The sequence below is a fragment of the Cavia porcellus genome, unplaced genomic scaffold (assembly GCF_034190915.1).
Source record: "Cavia porcellus strain 051 isolate PalLab524CR breed Dunkin Hartley unplaced genomic scaffold, mCavPor4.1 scaffold_33, whole genome shotgun sequence".
Classification (NCBI taxonomy): Eukaryota; Metazoa; Chordata; class Mammalia; order Rodentia; family Caviidae; genus Cavia; species Cavia porcellus.
This window is the reverse complement of record NW_026947516.1, coordinates 18,346,948-18,366,455: the sequence shown is the minus strand read 5'-3', so window position 1 is coordinate 18,366,455 and position 19,508 is coordinate 18,346,948. Positions and strand designations below refer to the sequence as shown.

General features: G+C 43.6%; 2 protein-coding genes across 5 annotated transcripts in view; one reads left to right on the top strand and one right to left on the bottom strand.

Annotated features, from left to right (window-relative positions):
- The window catches only part of Ctps2 (CTP synthase 2), a 68,498-nt gene that overhangs the window by 32,049 nt on the left and 16,941 nt on the right, over positions 1–19,508 (top strand). The gene's annotated exons all lie outside the window — the stretch shown is intronic.
- S100g (S100 calcium binding protein G) lies at positions 12,480–13,857 on the bottom strand. Its single transcript, XM_003463017.3, has 3 exons — positions 13,725–13,857; positions 13,077–13,220; positions 12,480–12,709 (listed from the first exon to the last, which is right to left on the bottom strand). The coding sequence occupies exons 1-3, from the start codon at positions 13,779–13,781 to the stop codon at positions 12,605–12,607; spliced, it is 306 nt and encodes a 101-aa protein (XP_003463065.2). The 5' UTR covers positions 13,782–13,857; the 3' UTR covers positions 12,480–12,604.

Below are 19,508 nucleotides of genomic sequence, written 5' to 3'. Positions count from 1 at the left end.
TACTGATTAGACTCTGTTCCGCTCTGTATGATAGTATTAAGTACCAGAGTATAGGGAACTACTTTGAAGGCAATAAGATTCACATTGATGCCCATTCTGGTTTGACTATTAATCCTCTTTTGAAGTTTTGTAAGGTTTACAATGTTTAGGTTTTATTGGTCTTATTCTCTACTGTTTAGTTCAACGTTATAATACCTAATGAGATAGACAATTCTTCTTAAGGAAGCAAGAGGCATTATGGTAACCATTGTTGATAACCTTGTACTCTGTTTTTACATCATGTGCTATGTCTATCCTTGGTTTTGACTGACAGTTTTATCATGTTTGATTTTATTCTCTTACAAAAAAAGTACAAGATCTATGGGAGCAATAAAACCCAAAATGTGTAAATTTTGTTGTAATAAAGAGAGGGAAAAAAAAGTGCCCTAAAGGATACAACAGCAAGTGTGTTTAGGTGTGTTAAATAGATGACCATATTAATATTTTTGTTTGGATCATTGAACACAACTATTTGCAGTCTCACTGTTTGAATGTTCACTTTGTATGCTTTGATCCTGTGACCTGAATAACGGTTTCAAAAATGATAGTGTGTAATCTATTAACTGGTGATATCTTACTTTTTTTTGTAGTTCTGTATTACTTGTACCCTTACACTGTTTTGTTTTTTTTCTCTTTTTCCTTTTAAATAAAAAAAAAAAAAAAAAGAAATGGGTTTCCTAAATAACAGCTGAAGTAGCATCTCCAGGAAAACCATGGATTTCTTAGCTCTTAAGATGTGCTGAGAGATAGGAAGCGATTTTGCCAGTAGGTGCCACTGTCTGATAGCTTTGGTGAGGTGAGCTCTTTCACACTTTTCTTTACAGTGTGTGTGCATGGAGGAAGAACTTCAGACACAGATAAAAAAAGTTCAGCCCTGTAGAAGAGGTAAAGCTACCTCTTGTCCACCTTTGCGTAGTTCCCTTCCCCAGGGCAACTACTTTAATCTTGTTCTTCTGTTATTAGTCCAGAGATGGCATGCATGTGCACACACACACACACATGCACATGCCCCATTTTCAGTGCTAGGGATCAAACCCAGGCCCTAATGCATGGTAGGCAAGTGCTATACTGCTTTGCTATACCTCAAGCCCCTGTATTCCTACTTTATTTCATTTTTTAAGACAGGGTCTTGATGTATAGTTTAGGCTGGCCTTGAATTCTCAGCAATCTCCCTGGCTCCGCCTCCCAAGCACTGGGATTCCAGGCATGTGCCACCATGCCCAGCTTCCCTTTAAATGGATACACATGGTGCTTGAGGCCTGGTTCCACCTTGCTTTTGGGCCTGGGACCCCTCAGTGGCTCCCAGGAACCTTTGCTCCCTGCCCTGCCATGTGCTCTGTGGATGCGACAGTGCAGTTTCATACTTAGTGTGTGCCTCTTATTTTGTTCACTGTAAGTCCTACTGTAGATACATTTCCACCTGGACATGCCTGTGTCTTGCACCCCCGTGCAAACACATTTGCAAGATGTCCTAGGGCGAACTGGTTAGGTAGGCGACATGCACATTCTGTGTCCCCAAGGCATCCATGCACATGAGCAAGCTAGGCAAGGACAGTCAACCCCTGCTGCTCCCAAGAGTGCCAGCAGCAGTGCCAGTGCTGTGGTGATGGCAGAGTCCTGCTAGAGGAGAGTGCGATGCTGGGCCCCACCAGGCAGCACCAGGCAGCCTGAACGCCTACTGTACTGGAGCGAGTCGGTACTTGGTGTAAGTGATCCAGAGAGCCAGATAGCTTTCTGTGGTGTGTTCGCAGCTAGGGTCTGTTTCATGGGCTGTCATGACACTCCCTAGGGACGCCCCTTGTGTGTGATGTTTATTTTATTTTATTTTTAAATTTTATTTAAGGAGAAAAAAGAAAAAAAAAACAAAAACAGGGTACAAGTTATACAGAATTTCAGAAAAAATAAGCAGTAGGAAATCAGTAGTTAATTACATATTGTCATCTTAGAAATAGTTGTTGAAGTTACAAAATTAAAGCATATAGGGGGGACTTTCAAACAGTGAGACTGCAAACAGTTTTGTTCAATGATCCAACAAAACTCAGTAATATGGTTATCTATCTTATACACTTAAATATATATGCAGTTATATCTTTTAGAGAACTTTCTTTTCCATTCTTTTGTACAATGACAATTACCCATTTTGGGTTTTATTACTCCCACAGTTCTTACTACTTTTTTTTGGAAGAAAGTAAAACCAAATGTGACATACCAGGACAGAGTCAGTCAAATCAAAAGGATGGACATAATACGTAATGTAAAAACAAAATACAAGGTGATCAACAATGGTTACCATAATGCTTCTTGTTATCTTAAAAAGAATTGCCTATATCATCAGTTATAATAAAATTGAACAAAACAGTAAAGAATAAGACCAATAAAACCAAAACTTTGGAAACATTAGAGGACTTCAAAAGAAGATAATAGTCAACCAGAATGGGCATCACAATGAATCTTATTTTCTTCATAGTTGTTGCCTATACTTTCAAACTTGGTACTATCAAGCATAACATAATACAGGAAAATCAGTCAAAACAAGATGGTGAGAGCAATACAGAGTTTCAAATCAAGTTAATAGGAAATCAAAGTGGGTTACTATAATATATCCTGCTATTTTTTATTTTTCCCTTAATTAAAAGGATCAAAATCAAAGTAGATAATAAAAAGTTGATTGAGATAAAAAAGAGGGCATAACAACAAAACAGTGCAGGTCAAACCATAGCCATTTAAGCAAAATAGTGTTTCACCACAAGATAATCTTGACATAATAGTAGTTACCATAGTGTCTCTTCCCTTAAAATCTTTGGGTATAACTTCGTATACTGTAGCATCAAACATATCAAGACAATATAAAACCGTTCAAGAGAATGACAGTATTACAGGGTATTTAGAATCAACTAACAGAAAATGAACAATGGTTTCTGCATAATCTCCTTGTCTATAAAAGTTTTTGTTTATATTATCACATATAATAAAATCCAGTAAGATACAACACGTTAAAATCGATGGAGACAGAAGAACAAAAGCTTGATGGGACTTCAAAACAAGAAGATATTAAATCAGCACTACCTATTATGGTGTCTTGTTTTCTCCAAAATGGCTGTTCCTACCATCCAACCTTCTCTGCTTCATTTCTGTTGAGCTCTTTTTCTGTCATTAGTTGTCAGTTTGTCCTCTTCATTTCGCTTTCTGCTCCATTCATCGTGGCCGCTCTGCCACTGTTTCTGGAATCTTGATATTTTTCATTTTTAGAATATCCTGCAGTAATCTCTGTAGAATTGAATTGGTAGTTGCAAATTCCCCTAGTTCCTCTTTATCCTGGAAGCACCTTGTTTTTCCATCAATTTCTAGGGACAGTTGTGCAGGATATATCAATCTTGGCTGGAGGTTATTATCTTTCAAAGCTTGAATTATTTCTCCCCATGTTCTTTGTGATTTGATGGTTTGCTTTGAGAAGTCTGCTGTAACTCTGATGGGTGTTCCCTTGCAAGTGATCTGTTTCTTGTCTTTGACGGCTTTTAATATTCTGTTCTTATATTGGATTTCTGGAATTTTGATTATTATATGCCTGGGTGTAGCTCTGTTTGGGTTGTAGCTGGCTGGGGTCCTGTATGCCTCATACATCTCAGTATCTTTACCTTTTGCTAAATTAGGGAAATTCTCTTGGATTATTTCTGTGAATAGCTTTTGTAGTTCATTTGTTTGAGTCCTTCTTCTTTTATGTTCTTAATTCTTAAGTTATAGATCCTCTTATCATCTAGTCTTTGTATTATTGCTGTTTGTTTTCTTGTTATTTTTAAGAAGTTTTTCATTTCATGCTCCCACCTTACAAATCTGTCCTCCAGTCCTGATAATCTATCCTTAGTTTCTTTCAAGCTGTTATGCCAGCTTTCAATAGAGTTTTTAGTTTCCTGGTAATCTCTTTGAACCTGCTTCACGTATTCTATGTTTTCTCTATTTTCTCCATCAAACAATTCTCCCCTTTTTTTTCTGTTCTTCCATTCCACCATCTGTTTTTTCTTGGGTGGTGCTTAGCATTTCTCTAACTATTCTACTTATTTCTTGCTTTATTTCATTAAATACTTCATTTTTGAACTCATCTATGAGGCTCCGGAGATACCGCTTTATGTCTATAGGTGCTGTGTCTGATACTGCATATTTTCTGTCTTCATTCTCTTTTGCATTTACCTTTCCTGGATCAGTGTTCTCAGGATTGGGGACTGAAGGACCCTTTCTTGTTGCTCCCTTTTCCCATACTTTTTGTTCCTTCCATACAAGCGTATGTAGGAGGCCCAGTTTTTTTTTTTTTTTCTCTTTGTCTGTTACAGTTTGTTTGAATCTGCTGGCTAGGTGTTCACGCCCACTGCAGTGCATTAGGGAGACACAGACCTGGGCATCCTCTGCTGGGCCCGCCCCTCCAGGTCAACCTACTGAATGCTTCACTGCTAGGGTGCACCGCCAGGCTCAGGGACCTGATTTGGGCTAGCTTACTGGATCTTAGTCCATGGCATCACCAGGCCAAGTGCTCCCCACCATTCCCGCTTGAGAGGGGAATATGCGACTAAAGTCACTGCAGGGCCCTGTTCTGGCTAGTCTGCTCATTTCAGAATGTCCTCTGTTGGAGCCTCCTAGTCTATGAAAGGGTCCCCATTTCTCTAACTCACCACACGTCGATGCAGGGCTCCCTGCCAGTCCCACTCTCGCCGTTTGGTTCACTGATTCCAGCTCTCAGAGCTTTCTCGCGTCTCTCTCCTTGCCGTGCGGATTGCGATGCAGTATCGGCAGCAGGAAATTCAAATCATGGCTTCCAATGGCTCCAGGATCCAGCTCCACACTGAGATTTTATCTGTTCCTGTTATAGCATCAGGATTGCATTTCCTGTTGGTTTCTCTCAACTTAGTTTGTTCCTGGGTCGGCAGAGTACATCTCCCCTCGCGTAGAACTCCTCACACGGCACCGCTCCTGGATTCTAAACTGGTAATCTTAGAGAGCCTCTGTGGCTGCTGTTAATTTGTCCGCCATGTTCTCCCGGAAGTCTCTGCATGTGATGTTTATGAGCTCCCTGGTGAGCTCTAAAAGGAGATGCTCTTAAGTACAGTAAAGGCAAAATTGCTGTGTGTGGTGGCACATGCCTGTCACCCCAGCACTTGCTTATCATCCCAGTGCTTGGGAGGCTGAGACAGAAAGATCTCTGCAAAGTCAAGGCCAGCCTGGGCTATATAGCCAGACCCTGTTTCAAACAAACAAAAAATTAATTAATTAAAAGAATAAAAGGAGAGGGCTGGGGATTTAGCTCAGCGGCATAAGTGCCTGCCTTGCAAGCACATGGTCGTGAGTTTGATCCCCAACACCGATTAAAAAAAAAAAAGAATAAAAGGAGAAAGTAGATTTTTCTCTGTGGGTTAAGTCTAAGAGTGCCTAGTAGAGGGAATGAATCTGATTTTGCTGTCTTTTCTTTGCTTGACCCCTATGGAATAATGTAAGGTCTGCGATGTTGCAGGATGTTCTGGGTTGGTTCTACAGCGGCTCTGGTTTTCTGTCCTGCCTCAAAGTCTCTGACACTTACCAGGCACCTAGTGAACTTCTTTTCTCACTCTGCGACAGTCTACCAAGGCTGCTGATAGCAAGTTTTTTTTTTTTTTTATTTTGTTGTGAAGGTAACCCAGGCCGACCTCGAACTCGAGGCCTCCTCCTGCCTCAGCCTTCTGAGTGTTGGGATTCTAGGTGTGCACCAGCAGGCCGGGCTTACGAACATCCTTGTGCTTGACTTTGCCTTTGGGTCTTTGTGGCTGATCTGAAGGGTAACTGGTGCCGCTGTAGACATGCTAGTTGGAATAGTTTTGGCCTTTGAGGTCTGCATAAGAAGAATGATCTCTGTCTAGGGTTAACACATGTTGGCCTAATGATAATGCCTAATGCTAAGCATTTCTTTTAGTTGTTGCAAAGGATAACTCTAGAAAATGTGAATTTACATAAGCTATCCCTCTCAGAAAATGCAATGTGTGTTCTATTTTCAAAATATAGTAACATGGCTGGGGATTTAGCTCAGCGGCATAAGCACCTGCCTTGCAAGCAGGCAGTCGTGAGTTCGTCCCTGGTACCGATAAAAACAAACAAACAAAAACTCTATATAAAATATAGTAACATACGTGTACTCTTGGATACTTGTGTTGGTAAAGAAAAACAAGAAATTAAAGCATTTTAACAAGATGCAGATGGATATTTAAAATTCTGACATTTGATAATATTTTAATTTAATTTTTTTTGTAGTACTGGAGATTGAACTCAGGACATTCACACCACACTACATCCCTAGCTTCTTTTTTAAATTTTGAGACAGGGTCTCACTGTGTAGTTCAGGCTTGCCTTGAGTTCACTCTGTAGCCTAGGCTGGCCTTGATCTCTCGGTGATCCTCCTGCCTTAGCCTCCTGAGTGCTAGGATTACAGTCATGCACTACCATTTCTGGCTTTTAGTTTTTTGAGATAGGGTCTCACTGTGTAGTCCAGACTGATCTTGAACTCACTATGTAGTTTGGCTGACCTTGAACTTGTGGCGATCCTCCTGCTTCAGCCTCCTGAGTTCTGGAAACCCATCAGGCCTGGCCTTAATTTTTGTTATTCATCAAAAGCATGGCTTCATTTATCCCTTTCTGATCCAGGAATTTACAAGATTAGAATTAATTTTACATCTCGTAGAGATTGGTGAAATAGTCCCTTACAATTCAAAGCTGATTCGAGTGAAGGGCAATTTACTTTCTCCATTAAGAATAATGAACGCATTACATTTTCCTGCCTTTAGTTGCAATCCTGTTTGAAATATTGCCTCTTCCTTACTTTTCAACAACTTCATATGGAATGCAAATGAAGAGATATTTGAAAGAAATAGTTTAGTTAGCATAACTGAAAAACAACTTTTATTACCTAGAGGACTGAGAGCCTTTAGAACACGAAAGAAGTATTTCCACTGACACAAAGATCTGCTAGGGGTCATTTGAAAGTTAGTACCCCCGCCCCTGCCATCAAGGCAGAGGCAAGAGGGTCACTGGAGTTGGAGGCCAGCCTGGGCTACATAGTGAGACCCTGTCTCAAACAAACAAACAAAGGAACAAACAAAAAATACTTTTGGAGATCTAATGTGCAGTGTGGTGACTTTGTTTAATGTACTTTATTGGCTGGGCTTGATGGTACATGCCTGTAATCCCAGCACTTGGGAGGCTGAGGCAGAAAGATCACCATGAATTTAAGGCCAGCTGAACTACATTACATAGTGAGACCCTGTCTAAAACATTCAGAAAAACAGAAAATACTATATCAAGTATTTGAAATTTGCTGAAGATAGTAGATCTCAAGTGTTTTACACACACACACACACACACACACACACACACACGCACACACACATGCACACATACCAGGTGACCTTGGGAGATAATAAATATAGTCTGCTTGATTTTAGTAATCATTTCACGTGTATGTATATATGAAAATTCACTTTGTACATCTTGAATATATACAACGTTTGCCAGTTATACATTAATGGAGTTTGTTTGTTTTCTTTATTGGTTCATTTGTTTGAGACAGGTTCTCACTATGTACTTCAGGCTGGCCTCAAACTCATTGTGTAGCCCAAGCAGGCCCTGGAGTGCATGGTGATCCTCCTGTCTCAGCCTCCAAGTGCTAGAATTCCAGGTGTGTGCCTCCACTGCCTGTCTAGTAATAGAGCTTTAAAATATCCAGACATTTTCCTTCCTGCCCGATGGCTCAGGGCATCTCAGCCTGCCCCTTACCCTCATCCCTTTCACCAGTTCTGCCCTTTGAAAGGAGACCATGAAGCTTGGATTGGGTCCATTAGGAATCCCAAATGAGGAGGAGAACCAGAACATTAGTAGTACGTGAGTCACTGGATACTTCCTCCAAAGCTAATGTATTTAAAAGCTTTTTGTATCTTGAGCTCAATGAGAAATGCCTCAGAAACAGGTGTTTCAACCACTTGAAAGATTTTCTGTGGGAAAAATGATTGAATGTTAGTGGGGAGAGATTACTTTGAGTCACTGTGTTTAGAGGCCTCTTCCAGTCAGAGTCCTGAGTAATGCATAGAACTCTGTTTGCCGGCTACGGACTGACAAGACACGTGGCCAAGTACAGTGGATGAGTGGCCACCTGTGTGAGCCAGTATGGTAGTGGCCAGCCATTCAAGGCCATGGAGCCCTTGTAGTGGTGATAGTTTGAGCCTGGTGTGGTGGTGCACACCTGTGATCTTAGCACTTAGGAGGCTGAGGCAGGAGAATGGCCTTAAATTTGAAACCAGCCTGGACCGCATAGTGAGTTCAAGGGCAGCTTGCACTACATAACAAGACCCTGTCTCAAAAACAAAAGAACAGCAACAACAAAAAGAATAGTGTCTAGATAGTCCAGAACCATTGAGCGTAGGCATGTTAAGGTCCTTCTGTGTGCCAGGACCCTGTCTAGATTTGGGGCTCCAAGCCTTGTAGACTGGCGAGGACTGTACTTTGTGGCTGACAAATACTAGCACTAGTTTTAATGATAATTCTGAGTGCATATTAGAGGTACACATAAATGGGCCTCTGTATGATGTTCCCTTCCATGCAGCTCCCCTAACTGTCCCTCTTGAGCTTTCAGGTCATCTTTGCTACTTTTCATTTTTTTTAAATTCCCATACATGAGAGAAAACATGTTGTCTGAGTCACTTTCTCATCGCTGAGACACAGTCCCCGACATCCACACCTCTGGGGAGGAGAGGTTTATTTGGCTCACGGTTTGTAGCCGTTCCACTACAGTCTGCTGGCTCCAGGGCAGGGCATCCCAGCAGAGGAGAAGGAGCTCCAGGCTTGTGGCCTGAAGCAGGGACAGAGGCCTGGGGAAGAGGGCACTTTTAAGCCACGCCCACAGTGACCCCTCCTCCAACAGGCTCCCCTCCAACTCACAGTTAGCTGTGATTCATCAGTGGGACGATCTGCTGATGAGGGTCGTGCCCCTGCAGTCCAAATCCAATCACCTTCCAAAAGCCTCTGTAAGTGCAGGAGGCTTTATGGACATCTAGATAGAACCCATGACACACACGGTACTTGTCTCTGTGCCTGCCTTCTGGTGCTTAACCCGATGGCTTTTAGTTCTGCATGTGCATGATCCCCACTGCCTCTGGCTGAGTCCCATGCCATCATGTTCATTGCCTGGGTTCTACTCGCCTACCGCTGCCCAGAATGGCTGAGGTGGCCATGGGCTCAAATGGCCCTGCGCATGTGCCCTCCACTTCCTGTGGCTGTGTACTTGGGCTGGAGCTGGGTTACGTAGACTTTCTGGTCTTTTTTATGGTTTTTTTTTTTTTTTTTCGGTACTGGGAATGGAACTTGGGACCTTGTACTTGCCAGGCAGGTGCTTGTGCCACTGAGCTATATCCCTGGCCTTGTAGTTGTTTTCAAGGAGCTGCTGTAGTGTTTTTCCATAGTGGCTTCTGTAGTGGCTGCTCTACTTTATACTCCCTCCAAATGTGTGTCATGGTTCCTTTCTCACCTCATCTTTGCCAGCATGTATTTTGTGTGTGTGTGTGTGTGTGTGTGTGTGTGTGTGTGTGGTACTGGGGATTGAACTCATAAATCTTGCGTTTGCCAAGCAGGCACTTACACTGCTAAGCTAAATCCCCGGTCTCAGCATGTATTTTTTTAATTGATAAAATGCTGGAACTTATAGAAAAAATTTAAAAAAAATTTATTTTGAGGAGAAAAAAACAGAAAAATTAAGAAGCAATCAAAAGCTGATACTGTTTTTGTTTTTGAGACAGGGTCTCGCTAAGTAGCCCAGGCTGACCTCAAACTTGCAGTGATCCTCCTGCTTCAGCCTCCAAGTGCTGGGATCACACTCGTGCACCACTACACCCAGCTCTTCTTCTTTTTTTTTTTTTTTTTTTTTTTGGTACCAGAGATTGAACTCACAACCTCACATTTGCCAGGCATGCACTTGAGCTACTGAGCTAAATCCCTGGCCCCTAGCTCTTCTCCTTTGTTGTGTTTTTTTTTTTGAGACAAAGTCTTGCTTTGTAGTTCAGGTTGGCCTTGAACTCACTATGTAGCCCAGGCTGACCTCAAACTTCCAGTGGTCTTCTTGGCTCAGCCTCCTGGGTGCTGGGATTACAGGCATGCACTGTCACACCTGGTGTTTTCTCTTATTTTGAATGCCATGGTGGCCATTGCCCTGTGTAGCCCCTCAAGGTGCTTCTAGGTAGAAATGCTGTGCTTTCTGTTAACCCTTTCCTGGGTGTGATTGCAGACTTGCTGGCTTGCAATGTTAGAGGGGTAGAAGTTTGTACTCTATGCTGTTCCCTAACTTCTGGCCCACAGAAGGTGCCTTGTGCATGTTGGAGCTGAAACAGTGCATGTTCACTTGGGGAGGGGCTGAAACGGGACCCTAGCATGAGCTGCATAGGAAACACATGCACACGACTCCAACCATAGACTACTGGCATTTAGAAGGAAGTTGCAAAATCTTAAAAGTATTAGAATGTCCCACTTAACAGCATTAAATGATAATTGATCATGGGTGGCTAGTGTTATCCTGGGAATTAAGCTAATTAACACATCACATTGATTGAATAAAAGAAACCTCTATCACTGTTGACTCAATAGACAGCCTACAATAGCCACAGCCTGATGCTCACAGTCTCATGACAAACGAGAAAGAGACTTGTTTTTTGAGACAGGGTCACACTATGCAGTTCAGGCTGTCCCTGAACTTACTGTGTAGCCCAGCCTGGCCTCCAACTCATGGCAGTCCTCCTGCTTCAGCCTCCTAAGTGCTATGATTACCACGCCTGGTTGGTCATTTGTTCTCTGTGGTAGGACACACATCCATATAGCCAAAAAGCCCCAAAGGACACTGAGCTATCAAGTGAGAAGTGGCTCTGCCTTTCCCTGTCTCCAGCTGCCCAGCTGTGTCCTGACACCACTGGTGTTAGTTTCTGGTATGAACTGACAGATTTCCTCTCCCTGTGTATTTAAGCAAATTGAAACATGCATCTTCCCTCTGCCTCCAAGTCCCTGCCACCTACTTATTTGTGCCTGGCCCAGTCTGGCTTCCTTAGAACCTTATAGTGAGCAGAACTTCCACATCTGTGAGGTTGAGCTCCTCAGAGGTGGCTGTGGCCCTGTCCAGTCTGGGGACAGGCCTATTTCCTGTCGGATAGCCACCTTCCCTGTCTGGGTACCAGCATGAGCACATGTGCTGCTGGCCACCTCAGAGGACCATCAGACTCCTGGGAAATGATGATACCAACCTGATTCACTGACCTGGCATGTGCATATAGTTAGGGTAGGAAGGGAGGCCAGGTGGTGTATGCCTGTAATCCCAGCACTTGGGAGGCTGAGGCAGGAAGACTTCTGTGATTTGAGACCAGCCTGGGCTACATAGTTAGGTCAAGGCCAGCTTGAACTGTGTAGCGATGCCCTGTCTCAAAAAAACAAAACAAAAAAATTGTTTTTGAGACAAAGTCTTGCTAAATTGCTAACTTGCCCATTCTTTTTTTTAATGGAAGGAAAGTTTATTTGAAAAAATAAAAATGAAGAGTGAGGGAGAAACTGGCTCTGCAGAGTTTGGGCAAAGAAGAGGAGGAAGAAAGCCATTCTGGGTTTTTTTTTGGAGGGGGGGAACTAGGGATTGAACTCACGATTTCATGCTTGCCAGGCAGGTGCTTACACCACTGAGCTAAATCCCCAGCCCAACTAGCCCTTTCCTCCTGCCTCAGCTTCCTGAAGGATTATAGGCATATGACATCATACCGAGGTTTTTCTTCCTTTTCTTTTTGTCTTTTGCAGTACTGAGGATAGATGGAACCCAGAGCCTAATACATTCATGCATGTGAGGGAAGTGCCCTACCACTGATTTACACCCCAGCTCACTTTTTAAAACGTAAAATTAGATGACTTAGACTAATGTTATTTTAAAATCTACTAACTTATGTTTTTCAATGTTTAATTTTGTGAGTACACACTTAACAGTATGTATTGAGGCATTCGTCATGAGGAGCCGGGTGTAGTTGCACACCTCTTAATCCTGCCACTGCGTAGATTGGCCATCTCAGGCTGCATAGCGAATTTAATGCCAACTTGGACCACATAGTGAGATCCTGTCTCAAAAAACCCAAAAAACCAAAGCAAACAAACAATCCACATATGTTCACTGTGGGGAGTTGGTCCCGTGTACATAACACATCTATATATCTATACTATTTTTTTTATGTAGAGCAGGCTGGCCTTAAACTCACTTATGTGGCCCAGACTGGTCTCAAACTCATGGTGACCTCCTGCCGCACCCTCCCGAGCCCTGGAATTACAAGTCTGTGCCACCTGACCTGGTAACACATTTATATTCTTTCCAAATCCCTTTCCCCTCCCCTGGAATCTACCGAATTCTGACAGTACTCAATAAAGGCGGCGGTCTGGAAAACTCTTTATTGGCAGTAATTGGGTGGGGTCGTGGCAGTTGTAAAGAACTCAGCCCGAGGCAGTGTGGCTTCCATGCAGGCTGCAGTCCTGGCGCCTGATTTCAGGTCCCTTCTTATTTGGATAGCTTTTTCACAAACACTTGGAATTCTTCGAAACTGACTTCTCCATCACCATCCTTGTCCAGTTCTTTGAAAAGGTCATCTATGCTGCTTGGACTCTGGTTTCAGAAAGAAAGGATGGAACAAGGGAAGGGAGAGTAAACAAAATCAGATAGTGCTGCCTGTTTGTTTTCTTTCTTTCCTTTCTGAGGCAGGGTCTTGCTGTGTAGTCCAGGCTGGCCCTGAACTCACTATGTAGCTCAGGCTGGCCTCGACATTGCAGTGATCCTCATGGGTGCTAGGATCACAGCGTTCCGGGTGTGCAGGACCCTCCACTGCTTCTGCTTGCTGCAGCTCAGCCTGGAGAGGTGTGTGCCAGCCTGGGGCTGCCACAAGGCTGGGCCCCAATACCCTCGAGTGCTGGAAGTGTCACAGAGGTGCGCAAACCCTGCTGTCCCCTGCCCTCCCGCCGGCTGCTGTGCCCACCTTGAGCAGACTGGGGAACTCGGTCTGGACCAGCAACTTTAGCTCCTCCTTGGACAACTGGTCTGGATCACCTTCTTTGGCTGCATACTTTTTGAAAATGGTCTGGAGTTCCTCGGGAGACTTTTTAGCTGCCATGGTGGTGTCCTGCAAAGTGAGAGCGACGTGAGCTTTCCCAAAGGCTCCTGTGCCCTACACCCTGTACCCTGCATACAGGCCTGTGGGCCTCTCTCTTGCAGAGACACAGGAGAAAAGAGACAGGAGGAGCAGAAAGCGCTGGGTGTGAGGGCACTGGCTCTTCCAAGAGATTCCAAGAGAATCCTGGGGCAGGGGTGAGGTTCAGCAGTGGGGTATTGGCCTAGCAAGCTCATGCCCTGGGTTCCCTTTCCACACTGGATGAAACCTGCTTAGATAGTACATTCAGTGTCTATCCTGGGTACACACCTGGTAGCAAACAATCCCTGAAGACAAGTCCCACCATTGTTAACCACATCTCCCTGGTAGCTATAGTCTCAGAGAAAACCTGTCCCAGGTGATGCCCCAAGGGCACAGCCCCGTTCTCCCAAACCTCTGCTCCGCTAGTTCCTGATATTCTGAGAAGCTGAGTGCCCTGTGAGCAGGAACGCTCGCCACTGCTCAGACTGCACTGACCTGCTTGGCGACAGGTGACACAGGTGACGACACTTCACTGGGAGTCAGCAGAAGCATGAGCTGCAGAAAGAGCTCAGTGCTTTTATAGCCCCACAGACACACCACCCTGATTATGAGATTTCCCTTTTGTTTGCCATTAAGGGTAATTATTAATGATTTCTGAAACCCAGGCTTAAGAGTGCATGAACCTGTTAATTAAGGTCAAGATCCAACAAGGGGCCACTTATGGGTGTTCCATGGTCCAGAGTCCCAGGAGTGAGTCTGGAGGTGTCTGCCCCAGACTATAATGTCTGTCCCTCCCATATAGCACCAGGATATCTGCTTGCAGTTCGAATTTTGGATTTAGCTATGTGTGCAGGATTGCTTTCAACTCAGTTGCATATTTAGGCTTAAAAAATAGGCATTCTTCATATCCAGAAAAAAAATACTGTCACAGAAGGACAACATGACATAGCTTTTGAGATGACAGTCTGACCCTTCAGGTCCTGCTGTGTAAGGGTTTGAACACAGGGAAGAGTGAATGGAAGGATTGTTTCTTACAAGCGAGGCTTAAGACATGCAAAGGGGAGAGAAGAATCATTGGGGGTTTTATTTGGCAAAGCAAGATTACTAACATGATTATTTTTCAACATTTTGTTATTTGTTGTTGTATATCGACTTTTTCTCATTATTCTTTTTTTTTGAGACTGGGCCTTGCTATGCAGTTTTGGCTGGCCTTGAACTCACTATGCATCCTGAACTGGCCTCAACTTCCCAGTGATCCTCCTGCCTCAACTTCCCATTGGCTGTGATTACAGGTGTGCACCACCATCTCTGGATTACATTATCCTTTTTAATACCCAATATATTTTGTGACTCACTCTACAAACCTTGTGGAATCACTTGGCTTATGCTTATATAATTGCAAAATTGATATTTATTGGCAAGAGTTTTATGAAATAACTAGGACAGCCTGGTATGGTGGTGCACACCTCTAATCCCAGCACTCTTGAGGCTGAGGCAGGAGGATCCCTGTGATTTCCAGAGTGAGCTACAGAGTGAGTTCAATATCTTGTCTCAAAAAACAAAATAGCTACTAGAATAACTTGGACTTTTCCAGGGGACGTGGCTCTAGTGCTGGTTATAACTCATAGGAAGGAGTTCTACATTGACTTCAACAGTTGCAGGTAGCTTTGAAACACTTTTCCACTTCTGCACTCCTCCCATCTACAAACTAAAGCTTGTACAATCAGGCTTTCTCTCTGTGGCTTTGCAGCTCGAAATTTCTAAGGACTTATTTACACTGCAGGGCAAACAGGACCTCTTCCGGAGCTACTTGAGAGCTTCCTGCCAGTGCTGTGAGTTTTGTACATGTTGTTAGTGTCTGGACTCAGATTAAGTGGCAGTGGTGTGACCGGTATAGAAGATGCAGCAACGTGGTGGCTAGACCTAAGACAGCCCTTTTGGTTTTAGCTGTGAGATTTTGCACAAACATATTCTGATTCTGGCAGCGCTTTGTAATCAAACTTTTAGAGAATTTCCGGTGCTTTTATGTAGGCTCTGTTCTCCTGGGAGGAAGTGGGCTTTTCTGACTAATTATAGCAAGAACTATCTTTTTTTTTAATCTCTTTAAAATGTATTTCAAGTCTACAGAAAAGTGGCAAGAATAGTAGTGGGAACATCCGCCCACTGCTTGACCACTTTCACTAATGGCTAATGTTTCTGTCTTTATTTCCTGTTTCTCTGGACCACATGAAAATCAGTTTTGGGCACCTGGACACTGCCTCCAGCTCCTAAGTGTGTGTGTCTCCTATGGAAAGGACAGTCTCCTGCCTAATCATCAAGCCATTGTCACAGCCCAATTCCTGTCTCCCCAGTTGTCTTAATAGCATCATTATTATTTATTTCTTTTTTTGAGGCAGGGTCTCACTATGTAGTTCTGGCTGGCCTTGAACTCACTATGTAGGCAAGGCTGGCCTCAAACTTGTGGCAATCCTCCTGCCTCAGCCTGCTGAGCACAGCGATGATAAGTGTATGTGACCGTCTCTGGCTGAAATAGCCTAGTAAATCATCTGTTCTCTTCAATTATCACTTGCGAGCTAAAATTGATAGGTAAGTTATTGTAGTTCTCGTGTCTATATTGAAGGGATGGTTTAATATCCATAGATCATATGACAGCTAACATATCCTGTATAAACACACCTGTCTTGCACAAGACATGTGGTGCATATAACATATATACTTTCTAAGAAGCATTTTTGATGTAGTATAGGTTAAGAGCTTTTAAACCTACAATCAGAATGTTGTGGTGCACGTCTGTAGTCCTCGTGTTCAGAAGGCTGAGGCAAGAGGATCCATTGTGAGTTTGAGACCAGCCCGGGCTGCAGTGTGAGCTCAAGGGCAGCCTGAATTGCATAGAGAGACCCTGTCTCAAAAAGACAGACAAAGTAAAATGCAACACCCAAAACAAAACAGAAGAGCCTTTCAGGTTTCCAGTCTCATTTCAAGGGAAAGCCCTGGGTGGGCTGGGTCTGGCTATGCAGCAGAACTTGTACTGATAGAGCCAGGGCAGCCTGAACTCAACAGACAATTTGCTCATCCCTCCGGCCATGTCTTTCAAGGCTTATTTTCCTTCTTCCCCACGGACTGCAAAGCGTGAGGGTAAAGCTGCAGTTGGAAACATAGAAATCCACTAATAGATATTGTCATGAAACATTAACTGAAATTGTATGGAGACCCATGATAAATGCTGGGTGTGTTCCCAGAGTGCATTGTGAAACGAGAGAGGTGCTGCACGGCAGGCACAAGTTGCTCATGGAAAAATGGAGAGGCAAAGGTTACTTACCGCCTTGTGGTTCAATTGCCTGATCTTTGGACAGACTTGTTTTTTTTTTTCCCTAGGAAAACTGAGAGTAAGTTATTTTCAAAGCTCTGAGCATCGCTGGTTTTTTTTTTGGGGGGTGGTGCGGAGGGCTTTTCCTGAGATGGTGGTCTTGCTATGTAGTCTAGGCTGGCCTTGAATTCAGTGTGTAGCTCAGGCTGACCTCAAAGTCACAATGATCCTCTTGCCTCAGCCTCCTGAGTGATAAGATTACAGGTGTGGAAATTTCAAAAAGACTACATGCTGAATTGCAGCCATCCTGTAAAGGGACAGCTCCCCTCCCTCCCATACTGGTGCCTGGCTTTCTGGAGCCATAAATGGTTCACTTCCTTTCTCTTTCTAGCCTTGACCTGTGCTATCTCATGGCCTGTGGGTCTCTCTGGGCTCAGTAGCTGTCTTGGTAGCTGGGTTCCTGGGGGTTTGCAGGCCCTGTTGGGTGTTTATTTGTTCTGTGGGCGCAGTGTCATCCTAGCCCCCTCCACTTCTCCTGTGACCTCACCATTTGGTCTCCTTCTCTGATTCTGAGCCCAATGCTGCCTTCCCTGTAGCCCAAGAGGTTACGGGGCTCATCTTTGGGACCCAGGGTGTTCTTCTGGTATGGGGTGAGCTCCCCATGAAGGATGAGTGTGGCTGCTTGCTGTCCTTTGGCCATGTGACACCTCTACTGTATTATGATACAGCAAGACCCCTAAGGTGGTATGTGCCTATAACCCAGTGCTATATGAGAGGCTGAGGCAGAAGGATTCAAGTTGAAGCCCAGTCTGGGCAACATAGTAAGACTCTGTTTCAAAATAAAATTTTTTTTTAAAAAAGGGCCAGGAGTGTAGCTTAGTGGGAAGGCATTGATTTAAACCCCCATAACACACACACACACACACACACACACACACACACACACAATTAATCCCATCTGTGGAGTTGTGTGCCACTTAAGGTCCCAGGTTCTTTGGTTCCAAGGACTAGGATGTGGATGTCCTGGGGGAGGCCTCCTGAGGACTTGGTGAAAGTGAAGAGACAGAGCCTAGGCTGCGATGGCACTAACTACATGGTCATAAGGAGACTGGAGATGCCACACCCCCTCTCTCTGCCACCTGTGGACCAGGATGGCAGGGAATTTGCAGCTGCAGACAGTGTGACAGTGATGGGAGGGTCATGGTGACAGCAGCCCTGTGGTGTGGGAGAAGGGAGGGAGCAGCCTGTCTAAGCCCCATGCCGCCAAGGGAGGAAGTTGCAGCTGGAATCCACAAGGGAAGCACTGGTACCTAGGCCGTGATGGGTGATACCTGAGTGCCACCCAGATAGGATCTGGTTGGTGACATCTTAGACCTGTTTTGCACTCTTCAGTGAGGTGCAGGGAGTGTCAGCAGAGGTTAATGAGTGCCATGCCTATCCTTTGTGTGTGCCTTTACATCTCCTAATGCTTTATTACTTTTATTGATCCGTTTTTAATTTCTTATTCCACATGGCTGAGTTCCAAAACAGAACTAGGTGTGGTGGTGCATGCTTGTGATCCCAGCACTAAGGAGACTGAGGCAGGAGGATCACTGGGAGGTCAAGGCTCACCTGGGCTACATATCCTGACTCAAAACACCAAACAAGAAAAGACAGGTACAGGGATCAGTTGACAGCCAGTCCTTTTGTGGTAGGATAGGTGTTTCAATGTCAAGCCTAGGGGCTTGTGGGATGTTGGGGAGCAGTGTGCTGCGCAGTGAGCTTCTCCCCTGCTTGCCCAGTGATGCTGCAGGAGGGGCCTTTGAACCTGCTGTCGTGCTTCTGTTTCTCAGGCTTTGTGTGGCATGGCTTCGAGGAACACAGCTGTTCTGGTTTTTTGTTGCTGAGTCAATTTGCTTATTGCCTCAGAGACCAAAAGCTGTCATTTTGATTTCATTTCTGTATTTTTGGTGTTTTGGGACAGAGTCTCGCTATATAGTTCAGGCCAGCCTTGAACTCACTAAATGTGAATGAACTCCCTTCAGTATGATCTTTCAACTTGTATTTTCTTTTTATTTCTTTATTTTTTAAAAAAGATTAAGATGAAAGAGGACATAATAACACAGGTGAGAACAGAACAATTTAAGCAACACAGTGTTTCACTACAAGATAACCCAACAAAACAGTAGTTACCATAGTGTCTCTTTCCTTGAAATATTTGAGTATAACTTTGTATGCTATAGCATCGAACATATCAAGACAGTGTAAAACGATTCAAGAGAATGAAAGTATTACAGGGTATTTAGGACCAGCTAACGGAAAACAAACAATGGTTTCTATATTATCTCTTTGCCTATAAAAATTTTTGTTTATACTATCACATATAATAAAATCCAGTAAGATACAACATGATAAAACCAATGGAGACAGAAGAACAACAGTTTGGTGGGACTTCAAAACAAGATGATATTAAATCAGCACTAGCTATTATGATGTCTTGTTTTCTTCAAAATAGCTGTTCATATCATCACAGACAATAATATCAAACAGCCCAGAATAAAACCATTCAAATTAATGAGTGAAAACTTTATAAAGCTTCAAAGCCAGATAATGGGGAATCATGATTACCACATACTTTTATGTATTTGAATCATTTCTTACAATAGGGAAACTATTTGGTATACATACATGTGAGTGTGATTTATTTCACTTATGAGTATGGTCTCAAGCTGCATCCATTTATTTATAAATACATCAATGTGATCCCTTTATAGCTGAGTAGTACTCCATTGTATAGAAATACCACAACTTTTTTATCCATTCCTCAGTTGATGGACACTTGGGTTGTTTCCAAGATCTGGCTATTACAAATTGTGCTGCTATAAACATGGGTGCACATATATCATTGTGGTATGATGTTTTGAGTTCTTCTGGGAATATGCCTAGAAGTGGAATAGCTGGAACAAATGGGACTTCCCATCCCAGCTTTTTGC

Excerpts from the sequence above, each read along its gene's own strand:
- S100g (XM_003463017.3), bottom strand. The coding sequence starts at position 13,781 with ATGCTTCTGCTGACTCCCAGTGAAGTGTCGTCACCTGTGTCACCTGTC. Across the intron at positions 13,221-13,724 it reads TGTCACCTGTCGCCAAGCAG|GACACCACCATGGCAGCTAA; the intron begins GTCAGTGCAGTC and ends CTCACTTTGCAG. Across the intron at positions 12,710-13,076 it reads AGTTCCCCAGTCTGCTCAAG|AGTCCAAGCAGCATAGATGA; the intron begins GTGGGCACAGCA and ends TTCTGAAACCAG.